The 22,518-nt window shown below is 41.1% G+C and overlaps 1 protein-coding gene across 3 annotated transcripts in view; it reads right to left on the bottom strand.

Moving 5' to 3' along the window:
• The window catches only part of unc5ca (unc-5 netrin receptor Ca), a 227,900-nt gene extending 208,074 nt beyond the window's left edge, over positions 1-19,826 (bottom strand). For all 3 annotated transcript variants that reach the window (XM_054773508.1, XM_054773510.1, XM_054773509.1), the window contains exon 1: positions 19,429-19,826. In XM_054773508.1, the coding sequence (XP_054629483.1) occupies positions 19,429-19,561 (133 nt within the window). In that variant the 5' untranslated portion in view covers positions 19,562-19,826. The remainder of the gene's footprint in view (positions 1-19,428) is intronic.
• Positions 19,827-22,518: the final 2,692 nt, after the last annotated feature.

Genomic DNA, 22,518 nt, shown 5'->3' with positions numbered 1-22,518 from the left:
AATATCACATATTTATAAATTATTATTATGGTGAATGAGGTATGTTTTCTGCGAGAAAAACTGCTTATTTTCGGATTTAAAAAAAAATCCCAAAACATTTTTTGAATTTATTTCTTCCAACTACAGCGTCTATTATGCTAACTTCTGCGTCTCAGCACACAACTATGGTGTGTTCAAGGACCCCTGAAAAAGTGTGAAATCTCAACAACTGACAAAAAACCAAACCTTATTAGTGAGGAAAGACATAAGCATGTAAAAAGTGCTGGGCTTTCTAATAGCGTCACATGCATGCTGCACGTTTTAACTGTATTAGCACATTTTTATGAATTAGCGACAAATGGTAAATGAGGGGTGTTTTCTGCGTGAAAAATGGCTTATTTTGGGAGAAAAAAAATACAAAAAATAACTTTCACCAAAAATCCGTCTTGAATGCCGAATCGCGAGTGTCCACCATATTGCGGATGTTGATGACGATTTTGATCAACTGCAGCGTCTATTATGCAAAGTATTTTTAAACAAAAGGACTTTAATGCCACTTTTCCAATTTTTTACTGTTAAAATGTCAACATATAATCCAGAAAATAAACAAAAGAGAAGAAATTGATTTATTTCATGCTACATTTTCATGCTTTTTTTTTTTTTACATTTTACATAATTATAAATTCAATATTTTTTATATTTTATATTATTACTCAGCGTGCTGCTGTGAGGAAACAACCCATGAAGAAATACACGTTAGTTAGGAAATAAAATTGTATATAAACAATTATTTCACAATGTAATTAATTCATCAGCTATTTTGAAACATGTCATAAAACAAGAACTCTTTAATTAAGTGGCCGTATGTTTATCCAATGTTGCCACTTAAAAACTAAAAAAAAACAGTCCATACTTCGGGCCAGGAAGTGGAAATGAATCCAAATAAGTCGTGTAATGTGCAGCAGGACTGAGAAGATGAGAGTCAGACCTTGAGAACGATGAAACGTCCAATTTGACGGGCTGTAATGTGTCCACGCCGCCCGACTGGAACTCTGATTTGGGAACATTGGCAACATTTGGAATTAAGATGACACACCGGCTTCATTTAATGCAATGCAGTGTTGATGGAGGAATGATGGAAGGGTGTGTGTGCGTCTGATTGGCAAGCTCATTGAGCCACATGTCATTGTACAAGGGAAGTGTTATTGCACCATGCAGTACACCAGCTGTGCCTCAGGAAGATGATGATTATTATGATGATGATGATGACGGGCAAATGGAGAATGAAAAGGGGGGAGACATATCAGCATAATGCCTTTGTGTGCTCAGAAACCTTCTGGGATTGTTTTGGTAAATGAGGGACTACAGTAAATCTCGCCGTGTCCCGGTGTAAAGTATTAACTACACGAGGGTGAAAATTCGGCAATGTTGCAATTTTGTCACTTTGCGGCTTAAAAGGCTGTATCGGTTTTCATTATAGGGAAAAAAACTATACCGATATTGACCAAAATTACATTTTTATGCCAATATCGAGCCGATATTATCGGACATCCCTAGTCTTATTGTTACTTTTTTTTATAGTATTACTAGTCTGTTTTATGTTGTACCAACACAAATCATTTCCTATTTTGTGTAACCTACACTAACAAGGGCAATCAAAACTAGTCTCACTATGAAAGAAAACAAATACAAAAAATTATTTTGACCAAAAATCTGCCTGGAATGCTAAATCGCAAAATTTCTTTCAAGCACGGCCTCTATTATGTAAAGTATTTGTAAATAAAAGGACATTTTATGCCACTTTTCCACTATTTTCACTGTTAAAGTGTCAACATATAATCCAGAAAATCAACAAAAGTGAACTTTTCACAAAATGACAGGAGCATTGGAAGAACCCTGTTGGACCTGGCTAGACCTTAAAGCCTGTCACAGTCCACAATAAAAGGCTGCAAAAGCATCAAATACCCACAAGCAGAGGGAATGAAAGACTGAAACATTTGTCTTTGTGTTTTTGTGTTCCCCAATAAATATCAATACATGTTGTCAATTGGGAGAGCTAGAAAGTTCTGGAACACAGGACACACACACACACACACACAAACACGTACACACAAAGTCCATGTGGGTGTAAGATCAATGAAAACAAAGCAAAGAGTTTACAAAAACACAGGGAAAAAAGTGGGTGGGTGTGTACTTTTATAGCCACACTGCTGAGTCACAAGCAGTCAACCTTGATTTTGAGGAAGCGCCGCAGAGCAAGTCTGTCTGTCAAACGTAATGTCAAATTACATTGAAGCCACACTGGCTTCTAATAAGGACAGCGGCTTTGTTGTTGCCGTGGCGACCCTGCATCACCTCCTTGAGTGATCTGTTATGCTGGTGGACCAGCCAGGACAACTCTCATGTTGTATTCGCACTAAATAATCACGCAGACTTGTGTAACTTGTGTAACCACTATTGATGTGCTAGGAGCAGTTTTTCAGTATTTCAAGCCAATTACGCCTCCAGAACTGTAGGGGGAGCCCTGGCGCAAACAAAAGTGCAATTCTGATGCTCTGCTTAAACAAATACAATCCAAAATGCTATTATTATTAGTAGTAGTAGTCGTAGTAGTATTAAATATAAAATGTGAATGGACATATTAATATTTAAGTTTTGTTGACCATAATTATTATTTTAATTGTATTTTTTTTGTATTGAAACCAAAGCAAACAAAAAAAAATCACCATATGTTTACATGACATTAACATTACTTTATTGGTCATTTTCAAATATTACCATTAAATGCAATTGCAATTGCAATTGCAATTGACTATTAATTAACTATTATATATATTTTATCAATGTTTTATACATATTTTATTTGCTGAAAAAATAAATATAACAATAGATACATTTTAAATGACATAAATAGGAATTGCATTGGTGATATTTATTATCTTAATATTAAATGCTAAATGCTATTAAAAAATGTAAGATTGAAATAGTTCTAAATGAGTTCATATGGAGTAGCAGACAAACAATTTCTAAAAATGTGTCCCAATATTAAAATGAGGATAAAGCAGTTTCACTAACTAAGCAAGCAATTGCAAATAAAATGCGAAAGAAAATATAATAAATAGTATTCTCCCACTATTCCCCGCAGTTTCACTGCTGCTCCTCCCTCGTGTGTTCCTTTATTAAAGGCGTAATAACAAAGTTGCACGAGGCAAACTTTGCATTTCCCATTTCTTATTGTTTTTATTCAAAAGTGCACTTTTCCCATTTACTCGCCATATGAATGTGACCTCCCTGTAGGGAACCTTCATGATGAAGTTCACGTTGCACACACACTTTTCAATCTATCGCGCAGGCAGACATTAAGCTGTGATGTATCTACAGGGAGAACTGCTCTGCTTTGTAAATGATAATGTATACATTTTTGGAACGCGGAGCTGACGTTCTCCATGATTGTTTTGGAATTTGGAATTGTTTTGGAACAATTTGGAAGTGGAGCAACATTTTCAGGTGAAAATGTCTCTAAAGACGCACGAGCGCCACATTTTTACACTTGTGTGACAACGAAGAAAGCTAAAATTGTATACTTTCCACTGCATAAATGATCCCAGAATGTAACTCGCTGGTGCTGTTTTTCACACTGAGCCTTTCATTTCAAGACGAGCCCTCAAGAGGTCAGTGTACTAAGTAATAATTAAAAGAAATATATTAACCCCCCCCACCCCGCCCTCACAAAACGCCCTCCAAAATCCACAAATTCCCGTGTTATCAGTGTAGCTTCAGGTTCCAATTTTCAAAGCGAGCGTGGCGTAAACACGCCGTGATGACTCCGAGCCGCCTCAAACGCCTTCGCTCCTCCGTTTGGAGCCGTCAAGTCTCCTTTCTAAAGGGGGGAGTTTTGCCCATCATCCACAATCCTTATGCGCAACATGAACACACGTCTTTCCGAATTCTGTGCATTCTAAAGAGAGAAAAACTGCTAGCACGAGGCAGCTAACAATGCCGGTAAAGGGGATTCGCCTATTCTGGCTATAAAGCCTTCTAATAAAACCTCCAAAAATGGCCAATAACCTCCATTTACATAACATAAGACACATTGTTATTGTAAGGAGCTGACACCGAAGAACTACTTTCCTGGTGTAGTGACACAGTGCCTAGTTACAGGAGCTGCTGCATTGCCTTTGAGGGTGGAAAAGTCTAAGCTAGGTTATAAATCAAGCCTTGCTTGTGTGTAGTTGAAAGTTGTGCCAACGAAGCTCTGAAATTCCACAGGCTACCAACTAAAAATCCGAATAGACTGAAGCAGTGGAAACTGGCTCTCAACTTAGACTGGATGACATCGATAGGAAGATGTCTAGCTAGATGCATCCCGTTGTTTTATTAGGCTTTTATTTTGTCCATGAAACATTTCACACTGGTGCTACATGATAACGCTACGCGGATGGCCGAGTGTTTCGCTATAGCTGGATCTGCCTCGCACCCAGAAACACTAATTCTCTGCCTGGGGGGAGTAAAAGTAAAAAGTAGTCGTCATCGTCGGAGGCTCTTACAAAGTCTGCCATGATTAGTGGTAGCAAACGCTCCCTCTATGCTGTGGTTGTTGACGCACGTAGCGGTCGTTGCTATCGGCTCTGTGGAATCAATACTCCAAATACAAACCATGACCAAATACAGCAAAATACTGTAAGTATTACACGTTATCATGAATGCGCCTTTCACTACTACCGCCTCCACCAATTAATCGTCAGGCTGATTAATCAGACCGATGACGTATCACCGATTAATCAACATCAGTGAATATGTAGCCGATATAGTAACTTTAAGAGTAAGGTGTGGAGCCGCTACACAAACGACCCGACAGGCGTTAGATGTAACATGTCTGACAGTTTGCCTTTTCTTTATTTATTCGTGTGTTTACAGTCCTTATGTTGACAGTGTTACTACTTGTAGTTACTACATGGTCACAGCATGTACAGTATATGAAACTTTGTTGTTTTTTTAGAGGGCTTTACAGGCGGAATAGGTGAGTCCCATTACGTGCATTGTTAGCTGCCTCTTGCTAGCAGTTTTTCATGATCTATGAAGAACGCACAGAAAAAGGAAAGACGTGTGTTCATGTCTCACATAAGGATTGTGGATGATGGTAGTTTTTCTTGAAGCTGAAAGCCCCCAACCTCCTCCAAGCCTCCTCCTCGCTAACCCCGCCATGGCACTTCCTGTCCCGAGCTACTGCTTCTCCCCGCGCTCGCCTTCACTATAAGATCACCTTTCTCTTGTTTTTTTCTCGTTCAGCTTTGCAGTGATGGTTTCTCTCCTCGCTCACCTCTCTGCACCCACAGTGCTCCTCTGGGGGGGAGGAAGGGGTTGAAGCAGGAGAAAAATGTGTGCATGGATAATTCTGGCAAATAACAATGCCGTACACGCACAAAATGTGCCTCCTCAGCAATGTGCTGCCCATATTCATTAGCGACTTTAGAATGCTGTTGAAATGAATCAAAGCAAAGTGCTTACATGTGGTTTTGTCACCCGCTGAGTAAAATATAGTGCCTCCTTGTAGCGGCTGCTTGCAGCTAATACTGTACAAGTGTGTGTTGGGGTCAACGTGATCTCAACAGAATTCAACGGCAGAGAGAGACGAAAGTTAGCGACTGTGTTACGCTCACGCCTTCACTTGTCTCCATTTAGAAGTTGTGCCTAATGCGTTGTTGTAGATGACGACAACGGATCCCACAGGGCATCTTCCACTTGTTTATGATATACAGTGTTCCCTCGCGCCATCGTGGTTCACCTTGCACAGACTTTTGTGCAATTTTAGTGCTTTTTTTTGTTTTTTACAGTGTGTGAACACTGTCTTGTGGTCATGGCTAGCAAACTAGCTAACCGCGTGAGCGCCTTGCGAGCCGTCAATACTGTAAACGATAGAAGAAACAGAAGAAAGCTAACCGCGTGTGACTTTGAACGCTGTATGGCTGCAAGTTTTCTCCACGACAAAACCCACAATATCGACCAAACGTTCTGCACGCAAAAGGCAGAGGAAGCCAGCCATCACACAACAAGTTGGACTTCTGGACATGCTGAAGGAAGGCACAAGTTACTCGGCTGGAGGGCGACATTATGGAACACTGTAAATGCATTTTCGGTTCATGGAGGACAATAAGCAGAAGTAAAATAGGACGACAGGACCGATACGTTTTAACAAGGATACAAAAACGCTACAGCTGAATGGTGCCAGGACGAAGAGGCGCGGTCAGATGAGTGAAATACACGTGAGTCACATCGTAATCTCTTGTGTCCAACCTAGTAGGTTGATCCTTAAAATTCAAAGGAAATTTGAAATTTGAGAGTGTTTAAACAAGAGAGGATTGTTCATGCCTGTGTACGGTGAGGGGTTTCACAGACTTAAAACATATAGAATCACTGTAAACAAATAAAGCGGGCTACTTTGCGGATTTCACTTATTGCTTGCTATTTTGGGAACCTATGCCCCGGGATAAGTGAATTCCCGTGAAGTAGGATTCCTTATTCATAAAGGGAATAGTTTCAGAGTTAGAAAACCTGTTTACGACCTTCTAAATATGTTTTTTAACATTGTTAGAGCCATCTAATAATTATTAGAGCCTAACGGGCCACATCCAGGACATGAATGACATTAAACCAGCCAGCAAGTTCAGTTCAAAACTTTCAATGAAAGCTTTTAATCAATAATTAATCGATTATCCAGTTAATCAACAACTCATTTATTATTCCATTCATGTTTTTTTAATATAAAAATGTAAAACTCTTCTGATTTCAGCCTCTCAGATGTGAATATTTGTCCATTTCCTGAGTCATCCATGACTTAACATAATAAGATGTTCACACACATCCGCTTTGACTTGGGAAAACAGTGACGGACATTTGCCAGGCTTCTTTTCCGATACATTGCGGACCAAACCACTAGGCATGGCCCGGTATGACATTCTGATGGCCTGATAACCTTGGGCAAAAATATCACGGTTTCACAGTATCACAGCTCTAAAATGGGTTATTTTGAAATATCTTTATCGTAAAGAGGGAAAAAAAAGTCAAGTGAAAACAGTACTTTTTAAAGCATGTAATAAAACACGATGAAAGTGGACCATGTGTATGTACATTTTTAAAAAAATTCAATTCTACATAAGTTCAATGCAGTTATCAAAGCAGTCTACTCTGGCTAATCCTGCTAGTCCTGCAAATGGAGTCACAACACAATAAATATTTTCTTGCAAATAAATGCAATCAAGTGGTTGAAGAAGGTCACAACATAAATTAAAAAAAAACAAAACTCATGTTACAAATTTCCGTTTCCGGGTCATGCGATTGTTGTTAGCGACCGAAATGTTGGTTGTTGTTTATTGTTCAGTGGAGGGTAAACACTTTAAGCAACTTATCCTCCACTCCTGTCTCGTTCTCCATCGCATCTCCACATCTGATGACCCTCGACATGAGTACAATGTCAACCGACAACGGCGACAACAACGCAGCCGCAGCGGCGCCACCCGATGCTAACAAGGCAGCTAACGCCGGTGCTATTTGCCAACACAGCCTGCAACCGTGCTTCCAACGCAACCAAGCCCAGTTCCCACTGCGAGGAATTGATTGATTTGAACATTTCATTTCACTCCAGCATTCATCACATATCACAAGTCATAACTCCACATGTTGAAAAGGAGTAGGAAGAAGCAGAGTTCATTCAATCATACCCCCTAATTGTTTCCCATCAACTGCTAATCCTTTTGTTCATTTCTCATTCAACATGTTCCATATGCCAGCTCCAAATAACTCCCTAATCATTTTTCCATAAGGTCATATTTCTCGTCACCTGATGAGAAAACGTGAATTGAATAACACAGGATGTGACCCGGACTCGGGCCTAACCAATGACTCGATTAATCGCAACAACGACCTTCAGATTGATTGAAAGAAAAGAAGAAAGTCATTGTTAGCTGCAGTCCTACTTGGGAGCTTATTTACGGAGATGACGTGGTATCTGCAGAGGCAAAGAAGTGGTCACTAAAGCCGTCTTTTTCTGACATCCCCGTAGAGAACAAAGTAGTTCTTCACTCAAGACGGACACACACTTCTTTGTGTGTTTGTGCAAAGCGCAGACGTAAGCGCCTCCGAGGTAAAACGTTACAGTGGTGATTATGGTAATTATGGTTTCAGGTTGTTGGTTTTTTTTTTGAGTACTCCACTGGATTACCGGTTGAGGGGGTTGCTGGTATGTGGAGATTTTCTCTCCAGTCAGAACCAGAACCTCCTTACTTTTATATAAATACAGGAAATGTTATGCCTTTTCTACGTATAAGACAGGGGTGCCCAAAGTGCAGCCCCGGGGGTCATTTGCGGCCCATGGCTGTTCTTCATTGGCCCGCAGCACATTCTAAAAAATAGAATTTAACAAGAAAACTTACAAAAAAACAGCAAAAATGGAAAATTCAGCAGTAATATTACAAGAATAAAGTCAAAATATTAACAAAAAAGGTGTGATCTAAGGAGAAAAAGTTATAATTTTTACAGGAAAAACCATGTAATATTATGAGGAAAAATCACTTAAAAAAAAAATTCATAATATTATGAGAAACAAACAAAAAACATTTTGGAAAATTCTGTTCTACGCCCACGAGAACAAAGCCCAAATATCATGGGAATAAAGTAACAGTATTAGAAGGTATAAGTATTAGTATTTGTATCAGAAGGAAATTTACAAGAATAAGTCAAATTCTAATGAGAAAAAAGTAGCAATTTTATGAGAATGAACTCGTAATATAATGAGGAAAAATGATGTCATTTTAGTAGCATAGAGTTGAAATATTAAAGAAAAAATATGTTATTTTTTTAAAGTTGTAATATTATGACAAACAAAACAAAATAACTCGATCGCGTTTTTTTGTGGTTGAATATGGCCTATTGTTAGTCAAAACGAATGCATACATGAGCAAACTGGACATATTCTTGGCCCAAATTCAGCATTTTCAATCGTAAAAATGGCTAAAGGAACAAAAATACAAACATAAGTCATTTAGAAGATGTTATATTTACGTAGTGTAATATCTGTGATGTGAGTGCCTTCAAGAGGTGGGGCCTGGGAAGTGACGTGTGTGTCATCGGCTAGTTACTGTAGAGTTGCTGAGTGGAAGCGTGGTGTGGAGAGTGTCAGTGACTGGTGTGAGTTGTGGCTGACAGCAGCTCCTGTGTGAATGTCCACTGCACCGTTGCAGAAGTATTCTACTACATTGGCCACAAGGTGTCAGGAACTTTACATTGATGAGACAATAGCCACCACGTGTGCTATCAATGCTAACGTGCGAGGCTATGTAATGTCTTATTTATGTCTAAGACATCTTATTTTCTATTACTGTCAACTTTATTGGGTAGGACAAGTGTAAAAGTGACTATAGAAGTGTAATTTTATGTCTAGAGGGTTGTAGTAATGCTAAAAACCATATTTAGAAGGTTTTAAATGGGTTTAATATGGAACATATTAACAGCGATACATAACAGCATATAACTTCTTAGCATATCGACATTGGTTTCAAAAATATCAAAGTGGCCCTAAGAGACTTTTTCAGTATGTGCCCCTCAGTGGAAAAAGTTTGGACACCCCTGATATATATGTATCTTCCTACTTCATGGCCTTCCGTCGTGCTCTGTGTTTAGGACAATGCACTTAACGACGAAGGGAATCGGGGTCCCAGCCGTTTTGGACCCCCCGCCGTCACGGCGCGTCTTCATTTGTCAATAGGAGGGCTTGATTACATATTCATGATGAGACAAATAAAGACCCTCTCGCTGCGACACACAAACACAGCCAGCAGCCATCTGCCGACCGTGTCGGCAGCCCTGGAGGAAGCGCCCGCTTCCAGATAAAGCGCCATGGCTGGATTTACACACTACACTTTAACTATATAGCGCAAAATATCGTTTGCAGTACTCAGCTGCCGGTGATATCATGCACGGCGATGGTTCGGCAGATTGGCATACCGTAAATACTCCAATTAACGCATCTATAGAGTACAACTTCCCACGGAGGCACAAACAGCACATAAGCAAGCAAACTGCTGAGGTCTCTCATTAGCGCCGGGTCAAAAAACATAGGCATGAAGGGGTGTGGCTGCAGGTGACGGCACGAGCTGCATCTGATGCCTCCTGAGTTCAAATTAGCATTTTTATTTAAATAAGAGCTAAGCAGACTGCTACTTTGGCATTAATCCAAACGGGGCGGCAGAGGACGACATGCACCGGGCGGGACAGGAGAAGGGATTAAAGCTGAAGAGGTTGTTTTTTTGGTTTTTATTTCGTCCTGCGCCCTCTGGGGGTCTCCAGTAGGTGAGAAGATGCTGTTCATTTTTGAGGCAAATAAAAAGCACCATGCCCGTTTATTAGAGGTTTTACGGTATCAAGTAAAAAAAAGGATGTATAGACCACAAAGGGGGGAAACAAAGACACACACGAGGTGAGGTGGCCTTTTACCTGTCTTATCGGACTCATGCGTTTGCATGTGTGCACATGCACAACACACACACCCCTCCACACCGCTGACTGATGGCTTTACACACCCGCCCACGCACGCACACACACACACAAGGACAATGTCCTTCTGCTCATGGGACTCCCGTCAGTGGCACAATATGTCCACTGCTTGGGCTCCACGCTAATTAAAGAGAGTAAATCCATGAAGAAAAAGACAGAGCGGGAGGGAGACGCTTGCACGAGGACGGTGGTTTAAAAAAAAAAGAAAAGGAAAGTCTGAGAGCAGGGAGGAGGAGGACAAAAGCAGGACGGCAAGGAGCAAGATCGAAATGGGGCGAGCGCGTGGACGGAGTTGTGTCCACATCGGACTCAGAGACAAAATGGAAGTCATCATTGCCACTGGTCAGTCGTTATATTAGCATGTAACACTTCTCAGTGGATTTTATGAGACCTTTTCATGAGATCCTCCCGCAATAAGACGAAGAGGAAGTAAGCAAGCATGGAAACGGGAATCTATCTATCTATCTATCTATCTATCTATCTATCTATCTATCTATCTATCTATCTATCTATCTATCTATCTATCTATCTATCTATCTATCGATCTATCTATCTCCCAACCAAGTGTACTTCCATTTTCGGGTCAGATGGTTGTATCGGCGGGTCGATATTATCGGACATCCCTAGTACATAAGCAGCAAATACCACAGTCTGTGTCCATTTGACGCTAAAATGGACCAAATAAAGTACGTTTCCACCTAAATCAGCAATTAAAACACTTACTTACTTACAGTACTGGTTTGCAAAGCAAAAACAACAAGAGGAGGGTTACATTCTTGAAAGCATTTCTTCACACACGCACGTGCATGCACGCACACACACACACACACACACACACTAGGTAAAAACAAAAAGGCTGGAAACGAGAGCCCCAAATGAGGCCTCGGGTTTCACGGGCCATGAAAAATTCATCATTCCAGATCCGTACATGAAACTCAAGAAGGAATTAGGGCCTGATAGCTGGGGAGGAGAGACGGCCGGGAAAAGAGAACATTTAGCATCTCTTCTACGACTCGCTCCTTTCCAAACTCTCCGGGGGGCACGCCGGGTGTTCCCCTGCAGAGGATGCAGACACGGCGGAGGGGGTTTTTCACAGTGTTGTGCTTAATTGGTCATAGTTGTTTGTGCTTGCCTTCCATGTGTTTTCATGAGATTTAGTAGCACACGCGAAGGAAAAGTCATCCTTTACAGTGCAAACAACCGTATTTGGTCAATAAATTCACTCCCTCACGATGGCAGGAGGACCATGTGACGTCCAACAGCCAATCAGTGAATAATGGTGATGATAACGCCACAAAGCTTCTACTAAGTGTAATGACAACAAATGGTACATCACTTTTAGAAATATAAGAATATGGAACCATGTCTTGTAAGATGTGAAAATAATTTGAAAAATACAACTTTTTATAGTGCCCTATAAAATTGTTTTAAAAAATTGTTTTAAAAAATCTATCTATATATTGGATGCAAATTTAATAAAATAAAACAAATAAATACAACAATTAAAATAAAATAAAAATCATACTTTTCCACTTTGACATTAAGGACTTTGCAAAAAACTAAAAAAAATTGGAAGAATGTGATTAAAGTTCAAGGCATGTGAAAGGATGTTGGGTTTTTTTTGCCTTTTTTGATTAATTTTCAAAATTTTCCAGTGTTTTTATTTTATTGTATTGTATTTTATTTAGTGTAGTTTTACTTTATATTTTTCCTCTCAAAATCTTATCAAAAACCAAATTCATAGAACAAAAATCATCCAAATGCAGGAGGCGGGTATTTATGACGGTGCATAATATGCATTATTGTGTGTTTTGTTGCATTCTTTATATTCTTTGTACTGATTAGGAGTGTACCTAATGTTGTGTCCAGTAGTGGTGTAACCATTGGAAAGGCATCCTGCTAAAACCCCTCATAAAAATACAACTTGGTGGTAGGTAGGAAGCAAGTAGAGCTGTAATGTGATGTGTGTACAAGTAAAAAAAAAAAAAAAAAAACATGAAATGCACCAGCGTGGAGGCGGACATTTTTCACAGTCCATCATAAAATGTAATGAGTGAATGAGAGAGAACACAAGGCCTCAGGCAAGGAGGAGAGGAGCGGAGAGAGGGGAGGGGTGGTGAGAAAGGTCAGTAAAAATGCTTTTCCGTTAGCGGAAAGAGGAGACAGAGGTGGGCGGGAAGAAAAAAGAAAAGTCTCATCACGGCTCAGACCTTGAAGAAGGAGAAGAAGAAGAAGAGGTGAGGCAACTATGCCATCACAAGCAGCGGGAGGCTCGTCCATACAAAAGCAGGCCAGACGCAGTCAAAGACTTCCTTTCACGCACACACACTCACAAGGATGGACATCCACAGACAAAATGCAGCATTGTTGGAGTGGAGCAGTCTCTCGCTGCGTGTGTGTGTGTGTGTGTGTGTGTGTGTGTGTGTGTGTGTGTGTGTGTGTGCGTCACTCAGCTTGTCGAGTCCAAGTGGAGTGATCAAAGCTGGTACAAACCACCCAGAGAGATCTCCCCCCTTTTCCTCATCCATTCATCCCTCCCTTTTTCCTCCCTGTTCCTCTCACTCATGCAGAAACAGCAAAGTCAAAATGAGAAATTTAAATTCCTCCAGAAAATGTGAGTGAAGGTTGAAAGATGCTGTCGCCGGAGCCAAAATACCAAAGAAAGATGGGATTTACCGACTCCGACGCTGGCGAAGGCCTCACGCTGCGTCACATAGCCAACAAAGATGCCCTCTAGTGGCTGTGAGCAGCATAGACGGTGACGGTACTGAATTAAACATTATAACGCATTTGAAGCTCTTACATTTAAAAAATATCATTTCATGAGTGTTTTTACTGAGGAAAATAATAGCTTGACTCCCTAAAACTGGTGTGTATATGAACTATTAACTATGAACTATTTTGACTCTTGTTAGTTGTTCGTGCACGAGCACCTAACCTGGATGAGTTGCGTAACGCCGCCAACAACTTAGTAAGGATAACCACCAACTTGCCCAAAAGAAATGCATAGAAACGCCTGAAATAATCCACAAAGTCAAAGTCCAAGGTGTGCCTGCCGCGCAATGAAGCTGTCATGAAATTAATGTGATGCTTCCTCCCACCTGTTAAGGATAACCCCTTTGCAAACAGAAATAGAAAGACTCAGAATAATCCACAAAGTCAAAGCCCAGGGTACATTTGCTTAATGCCAGGCATGCACGGTGTAGACATGCCATATTAATGAGTGTGATCCTTCGCCCCTGCCAGAAATGAATGATAACCTCCACCTTGGATCATGGAAATGAAGGGAAAGACTTGAAATAACGTGAAAAGTCAAAGCACACGGTACGATTGCTCATGCACAAAACACATATATGTGCCATACAATTAATAAGATCACTCCTACCAGTTATTCACGATAACCTCTACCATGCATAACGGAAATGAACAGAAAGACTTGAAATAATGTGAAGAGTCAAGGCACAAGGTACAATTGCTCATGCATGAACAACATGCGTCATACAATAAATAAGATCACTCCTCCCACCGGTTATTTATAACCCCCACCTTGCATGAAATAAACAATTAGAGAGGCTCAAAATAATCCACAGAGTCAACGTCCAAGCGAGCACATGCACACAACGTGTCATACAATGAATAAGATCACTCCTCCCGCGATTTACAATAGTAATAAACAGTACAACTCAAAATAATCCACAAAATCAGGGAAAATGTACTTTAAAAGCCATTCATTTGAATAATAATACATTATTATGTGTTAAAACTACTGATGTTGATGAGGGAAGAACGATTTCCTTAGAAAATGAGGTGAAAACACCATGCAGTACTGACAAATGGACAATTCATATACTGCGGAATACCCAGTTACCACGTCAGAACATAAAACCACATAAGATACTGGTGAAAAAATGTCATTTAAAACAGCAAGAAATGAACTGGATGCTAAAATATCAACGCAATCAACAGTTGCCATGTAAATACGCCCTCTAGTGGCTGTGACCTGTGTTAGGAAGTAGGGAAATTACTTTTGGACGCTGAGTAAATTTGTGTCTATGAAGTTCTTGTACCCAACAAATGTTGTTCTTTGATGTATTCAAATAATAATCACAATATTTTTTGAAAAAGTGTGAAAAAAACAGACTTTTGGGCTCCCAACAACATTCACAACACATTCCCACCATTAACAAATAGTGTCGTTCCGGCTTGGCCAGTCAGGCCATCGGGCGGTTTAAAGCGACCAATCCAACTGGCCCGTTTGCCTATTTGAATATTGCCCCAGCTGTAGACGGAGCGCCAAGCTGTGAACCCTGAATGGCTGCGGTGCACCATGGGACAGGATCACAGCATAATGGCTGACAGCAGGAGAGCTCTGGCAGTATCATAATGCCAACTTCACACACACACACACACACACACACACACACACACACACAATGAAACACCATGTGATCTCCACCATAGTGCTGCTGTCACAACGCCAAGTTCACGCACACATAGAAAAATCACACAAACTCCCACGTACAGACATGTCGGCTGGCACACACGTGCAAACACACACACACACACACACACACACACACACACCTCACAGCATCCGAAGTTGAGCTGCACACCTACACGCTGACATCCACGCATACTGACGCACGACTTCAACACACCGGTCTTAGACTGCGCTTGAGTGCCAACTATTTCATTTTCAAGTGAAAAAGGCTAAGTGTCTGCGTACTGCGTGTGCGCCACTGCGAACCAACTGGCTTTGGAAATATGAATCATGTCGTGTAACCAGAAGCTGAGGAATGACCCCGGCAGAAACACAACCTCCGATGCCGCCAACAACCCCCCCGCCCCACTGCCGCTCCTTCCAGCAGCTGAATGGGGAACGTGGCTGCGACCATTCAGCGTGTAAACAAGGAGACCTTTCACCATCTTGGACTATCTTTTAAATATTGATTTTAAAAAAACAAAAGGAGAAAGAAGCCAAAAAGCCTTGAAGGCAGGAAAGGAGTTCAACTGGCAAAAAGCTTAAAAGGTTCTGAATTAATTAAGGAGAGGACTGCGGGTTACATGGACAAAAATATCAAATATAATTAGGGATGCTGCGATCGGGGTTTTATGCAGCCAATTCCGATACCATTCATCCAAGACTGAAATCGGCCGATGCCGATTAATTATACATTTTTCAGTTTGTTTATGATGAGTGCTATTGGCCAGGGGAAACGTCAGGACAATTCCACGGCCCCTTGACTGCCAGGGGGCCCAAAAAATAGGTAATTTTTAATAAAATGAATAATTAATTAATAAGGGGGGGAATGTGCTTTTTTTCATGGGCCTCAGAATTCCTGGCTGCAAAAGGAACCATAGACCATCAACTTAATTTGGACAAAAACATATTTTACTTACTTATTTGACTTACTGCTTACTTACTTAATGAGACGCCTTCTTTAAAGAGACTTTGGTGAACTCCCACCGCTGAGAAAGGCTGCTCTCGTCCGACGAATTCAATGATTTTTCGGGTTATTAGCTTAGCCGTCAGACAGCCACAAACATACGGGTGAGTGGCCGCGGTAGCTGTCGTCCGATGTGAGCTGCCGTGAGCCTCCAAAAGCCACCATACTTTGTCAAGTGTCGTTCTTCAAATGCCGTATTCGAGCTTTTTAGCCCCGCAAGATAGTTTTCGTGGCATGTGTTAGCAGTTAGGTTCCGCACGGCAGACATGATTGCTTTTGTTTTGAGGGAAAATGGGAGGACGACGCTGCCCAAGATGTTAGGGCAAGACACTAGACTGCAGGAAAGGATCGCTGCGGGCTGCAAAGCGCTAGCCACAGGTGACCGGCTTTTGTGATCGGCATCGAAAGGCATTTATCGACATATGCCGATTTTCTTTACGGATATCTGCCGATACTGATCGGTGGCCGATCTATCGGAGCATCCCTAAATATAATAATTTAAAAAAACAAACAATCTGTGAGACCTTTCAAGGACTTTAATGAGGATATTTCAAGTATTTTACAGATGTGGTTAAATGCACAGAATCTGGTACTTATCGTCAACTTCTAGGCTACTAACTACACCATTTTTCCCAGAGGGTGTTTGGAAAATGGTCAGCTCCAGGGTCAAACTGCCACCCTCTTGAAACTGCACCGGGAATGTTTCACTTTAACACTGGCGACTGTCATGAAAGTGTAAAAAGAAGTCAACCGATCATGTTTTGATGTGACAAAGAGTCATTCTGTTCCTCAGCTATTATTGACTGTGACTGCCAAACAAACATAAACAAAAAACCCGTGAGTGAGTTGAACGTGAGTCACATCCTACATCGTCTTAATTGCCACACAAGTCAACCAATATTGTTGGTCACGCTTTGCAACAAAAAAGTACATTCAGCAATACTTGGTTTGCATTCTTTTTTATGCTTTCCAGAGCGACTTTCACAACCATATTCAATTGCACAAATTCATCTTTGTAACAAAATCTTATTATTAAAAAAAAAAAGAAAAGATCGGTACCGGACCGTATCGGGTCGGCAAGACTGTAAAAAAATCCGATCGGATAGGAAGCCAAAAAATGCTGGATCGGGACATCTCTGGTACTTTTCCATAGAATACTTTTCTTCATGTCAGTAGTACATTTACATGCAATACATCATCCCTGGCACAGCATCATCTCCCAACATAAGAGTAGTCCCAGTGGCAGATTACTATCACTGCCCTGCTCAACCCAAGGACTGAGCAGATCCATCCTCCCCCAGGCCATGCGGCTTTTCAACACAACAGAGGGGGAGCCATAAAAACAGACAGATTTGTTACATTATCATGAATAATTATTATTATTTGTTATTATGTATTACGGCACTACAAATTAGACGTGAACCGTTACGGATTTATTTATGTATTTATTCTTATTCTACTTTCTTATTTTGCTTTTCTAGTCCTTACCATACTCTCTTTTGCTCTCTGGTATTGCCATATCTAACTCATTGTGTGGCGCTATGGGGCAATAACTATAAAAGTACACTTCACTCACTAAGTGTGCTACAAAGTGTGCTCAGTTTGGATAATCCGTACCGCCGCTTACAGAGAACATAAAAACCCTTTACTCCTAAAATCACAACTATTAAAATTTGCTGTTCTGGTAAACTTTCAACTGCTAAAATTATACGTAAAGCAAACAAGAACCCGGTGCCCAAAAATGTAATACAATTCTTCACAACAAGAGAGGAGAAATACGACGTCTGGGAAAAATTAAACTAAAACTAAAACACTTATAAACACCAGGAACAACACTAAAATCATTCAGAATTTCTGTATGTGGAATGAAATTATGGAACGGCTTGAGTAAGGAAGCCAAACAATGCAGTAGGATGAGCCATTTCAAGAAACAGGACATGCAGGTGATGTTTACAAAGTGCAAGGAAGAAGAGTCCTGAGACCATGGTGTGTATAAACGCTATGTCTCACCACTCTTGCACTTACTACTGACTTTTCATTTCTGGTGAGTACATTGTCTGCACTCAGTCATTATTCAACTGTGTTTCTGCCAATTTCTAATTAATTATCCATTTATTTGATCATAAATCTGTGATATCCTTTCCTTACAGTAATCACTAACCTTGACTATCATTGCACCACATTGTTATGTTGCTTTATTATTTGGCAAAGTGGCAAAGTGGACATTCGGGATACAGAAGGTGCACAAATGTATCGCATTTGATGTGAAACGGAAGGGTGGGTAGGACTAAACACGCTTTGCGTCTTCCTACTCCGTTTTGGACACGTGGCACTGGGAATCGTACCATGTGATGTACTCCAGTGTATGCACGTTCAAAATGAATGCAAGCATCCCTCACTACAATAAACGCCAAAAGGTCCCCAAATACATGACTTTTATTTGTACCTTCATTAAAAGTGGAGTCATTCCTGTCATTTATAAAGGAAATTGTGTCCATCGATTCACTTTCTGTAGCGCTCGTCCTCATCAGGGCCTCATGTAAGCTGGAGCCTATCCCAGCTGCCTTAGTAGCCAATCACGGGACACATACAGTATATACAAACAAGCACATTAACACCTAAGCACATGCATGTTTTCTGGAAGGTGGGCGGACGCCGGAGAGCCCGGAGAAAGCCCACGCACGCACATGCTCAAACGGAGATTCGAACGCTCGATCTCCTCACAGCGCCACCAACATGTTAACCACTAAATACACAGACAGGTGAAATCCTTTTTAGTCCGTTTCTGATGCAAAAGGCAACGCACACTTTTTCATTTCATTGCGGTTTGTGTGCAAAAACCTCATTTATGCATGTAGGGTTTTTTTCTTGTGGTGTTTGTGACTTGGCAGCTCTGTGTACTGTACATCTAGGCACGGGTGTCCAAAGTGTGGCCAGGGGGCCATTGGTAGCCTGCAGCTCATGTTTTTATCGGCCCACGCACATTCTCAAACTACATTTACAATAAAAAATCGGGGGAAAAACATGTAATGCAAGGAGGACACGTTGAAATGTTGACCCAGGCTGTGTTTTTCTTTAAATATGCACAACTTCTGAGCATACTGGATTGGTTTTAGCCTCCTTACAAAATAAAACATAGCACCCCAGCTCTGTGGGGGTCACCCGATAGATGACTTTTATGTATTCATGTACTCTGCAATAATTGACTGCATGACTTGAAATGTATATCACTTCACGTGCAAGTCTTCAAAAGGAGTTTTATGCAAATGATAAAAGTGCCCTCTCCGGAGTGGAGCATCATTTGGGAGAAATGCGTGAAGAAAATCACCAAACATGCAGGCTTCTGCAGTTGAAAAAAAAGCTTCAAAGGTATTTCCCCTCCACGCATGTCCTCCTTTCCACGCATCTTCCACACAGTCATATCCCAAGCATTAAGGACGCCACACTAACTTACCCTGGCAGAGTCCTGCGTGGACGAAGCAGCCCAGCAGCACCAGCAGCAGCCGCGAGACGAGGAGGACGCCCGGCGTGGCGCACGTCCACGACCCGAGTTCAGCTCCACAGCGTCTCTGCGCACTTCTCCCCATGCCAAGCACAACCAAACTCCTCAGTCCACGGCGGGAAAAAAAAGAATAATAACACCAAAAAATTAAATCACAGCTCCCCCAGTGAAGGGGGTGCGTGGAGATGAGGGGTCCGGGGTGGGGGGGAGACACCCAAAAGTGCAAAAAATCACTCGGATGCGAAGCCTCCTCCTGTCGTCGTTTCCAAATAGGCGCAGGTTGGAGTGAACGGGTCCTTGCACGCGTGTGTGTGCACGGCGGGAGTGAGTGACTCTGAGAGGACGCTGACTCTACGTGCACTGAGAGAGAAAGAGAGAGGGAGGGTAAGGGAGCGAGAGAGATGCCTCCGCCCTCAGCATACACGAGATACATTCATTTATGCATTATCTCTCATTTTCTTAAACATCCACATCTTTAAAAAGGTCGCTTCGCTCCTCCGATTGACTTCAGCGCTAACAAGGTGCCTAATAAGGTGACCTCCTTAACCTAATGATCAAGCGCCCTACATGCATATTTGGATGCTTCGTTGCAGGTTAATGACATACACTATGTTATTATTTGCTTTATTATATTTATTCTCATGTATTTGCAAGGGTGGCAGCACCAGAAGTGCTGAAGCTGCTCCACGCCGCCTAACGACTGCCCCCTACCGGCCAGCAGCTGCAGAGGAAGAGTGCGTGCATGAGCAGCACACAGTATACTGCACATCTTACTTGTACTGTAGATGTAACATACATTGGGGGGGGGGTCCTCACTTAGTCTACCGAGGGCCACATAGTGAAACGTGAAAGGATGCAAGGGCCACGTTGATATTTTGTAGATATGCTAAGAAGTGAGACATATTCCAAGAAAAAAGTGCATCTCGGCTTTGTGATGGAAGTGAAAAAGACTATTAATGGTATCAACTTGGGTCTTTTCCCATTTTTGCGTTTTTTTTTTTTAATTTTCCAAATATTTCAACTTTCTTCGTAAATAATCGTCGTAAATGTGTTGCCCATGTTTGACTTACTTCAATAATGTAACTTTTTCAATAACCACATTGTCCAGTCATGACATCTTTGACTTTTCTTTGTTTTTCAAAATATTATTTTTAAAAAATGTCTTTAATATTTCAGCTTTATGCTACTAAAATGACATTCTTCCTCATAATACTATGAAGTTATTCTTATAAAATGACTACGTTTCCTGGTTAGATTACAACGTTTGACTTCATTCTTGTAAAATTACTGCTGATTTTCCATTTTTGCTGCTGTTTCTTGTTAAATTATATTTTTAGAATGGCCACAGGCCGCACTTTGGACACCCTTGGCTTACATAATCAAAGATTTCACTGTTTTAATATTCCAAAAAGTTGGGCAAGCCACTTTGGAAATGTAGTAGATGGGACATGATTAGATACCGCTATTGTACAATATTACTGTCTTTGAATTTGAATGCAATAATTTAACTTCATAACATGAAAACAACAAATCACAAATGCCACTGCTTTTAAAGGTCCCATATTAAAGTGTTTTTCACCAGTTTTGTGTGTCAGGGGTCCCAGGATATATTACAGTGTTACCTCGCTACATCGTGGTTCACCTTTTGCGGATTTGCGGTTTCCCTGATTTTTTTTGAAGAGCGTTTGAACGCACGTTGTGTTGTGCGTCCTTGTGGTGTATTCGAGCGATCTATGGGTGCTCTGGTGTATGTCTGTTGTTGTATTTACTACTGCTACCACCAGCAGAGGGTGTTGTATACTCATGTTGAACACGTGTGCAGCCACCTCTCAGTGTGTTTACGTGCCTGTAGAGCATATTAGCAACCCACGGTAGACAATAGCCGGCCACAACGCTCCTTATTGGCTAAGGGACAACCCGACCATTGTGTTCTATGTCCTGATTGGCTGTAGACCATTGTCAATCAATCTCCTTTGTGCCGTCACTAGCAAAGGAACTGCTAGGGAAGTGCTTGATAACCGCCAATAAACAATAGAAGGAGAAGAAGAAGCAGCAGCTAACCGGTTAAATGAATCTTTGGTCTAAGAGGACGAGGAGGAGGACAACTGCAGGAGACATATTTTTAGTTTCACAGCCGAACGGCGCTGGGACGAGGAGTGAATGAATCATTTCTTGTGTCCAACCTAGTAGATTGGTGATTAAAATACAAACGAAATCTGAACTTTGAGAGTGTTTAAAATGAAAAAATCAAAAATGAAAAAGAAGAAAACATTCATGCCTGTCTACAAACTTTATACAAAAGTGTATAAAGTGTATTGTGAGGGGTTTTACAGCCTTAAAACACATACAATAACTGTAAACAAATAAAGTTCGTGGATTTCACTTTGGAATTTGGACAGTTTAAAAGTGCTGTGAGTAAACCCTACTTGTAATACGCCGTTTTGTGTGTCTTTTAGCTTAAATGCTAACGAGCCGTGTTTGTCCACTTATCTCCGATTGTGCACTGTATCCACTTTTCACACATACACCGCGACTGTGCTCTTGTCCAACATAACAGATGTCATGTATCGAATACAACGAGGTAACATGAAGGAGTGGGGCAGGACGACACAAATGTTAGCAACAATAGCATAGCTACGTGAGCTACGGGGTGCTAACATGACACTCACATTTTAACAGCAACAATCAGGCTAGGTTAGCCTATATTGGCGGAAGAAAAACAAAATGGTCAAATTTACAGTTCCCATGTCTGTAGCCGACTGACGGACAGTTGATTTCATTTTGTGATGTGTAGCGAAGCCTGACTTTTACTTTTCTGATTTTACAGATTTTTCTCATGTTTGATATGCGCTCTAGGGACACATTCTACTGTTTGGACGCAATTAAAAAGTCACTTTTTGCATAATAGTGGACCTGCATGTGACTTTAAGCTGGTTGGTGCTTGCTGATTATTTCTACTTGCATTATTCCAACGGTGAAACAAAATGTTTTCAAATGTGAACAAGTTAGATCAGTGTTGAACCTCTGAGGTTGCGCTGCTAG

The sequence above is a fragment of the Dunckerocampus dactyliophorus genome, chromosome 4, assembly GCF_027744805.1.
Source record: "Dunckerocampus dactyliophorus isolate RoL2022-P2 chromosome 4, RoL_Ddac_1.1, whole genome shotgun sequence".
NCBI classification, from domain to species: domain Eukaryota; kingdom Metazoa; phylum Chordata; class Actinopteri; order Syngnathiformes; family Syngnathidae; genus Dunckerocampus; species Dunckerocampus dactyliophorus.
The sequence above is the reverse complement of the archived record's forward strand: the minus strand, read 5'-3'. Positions and strand labels throughout refer to the sequence as shown.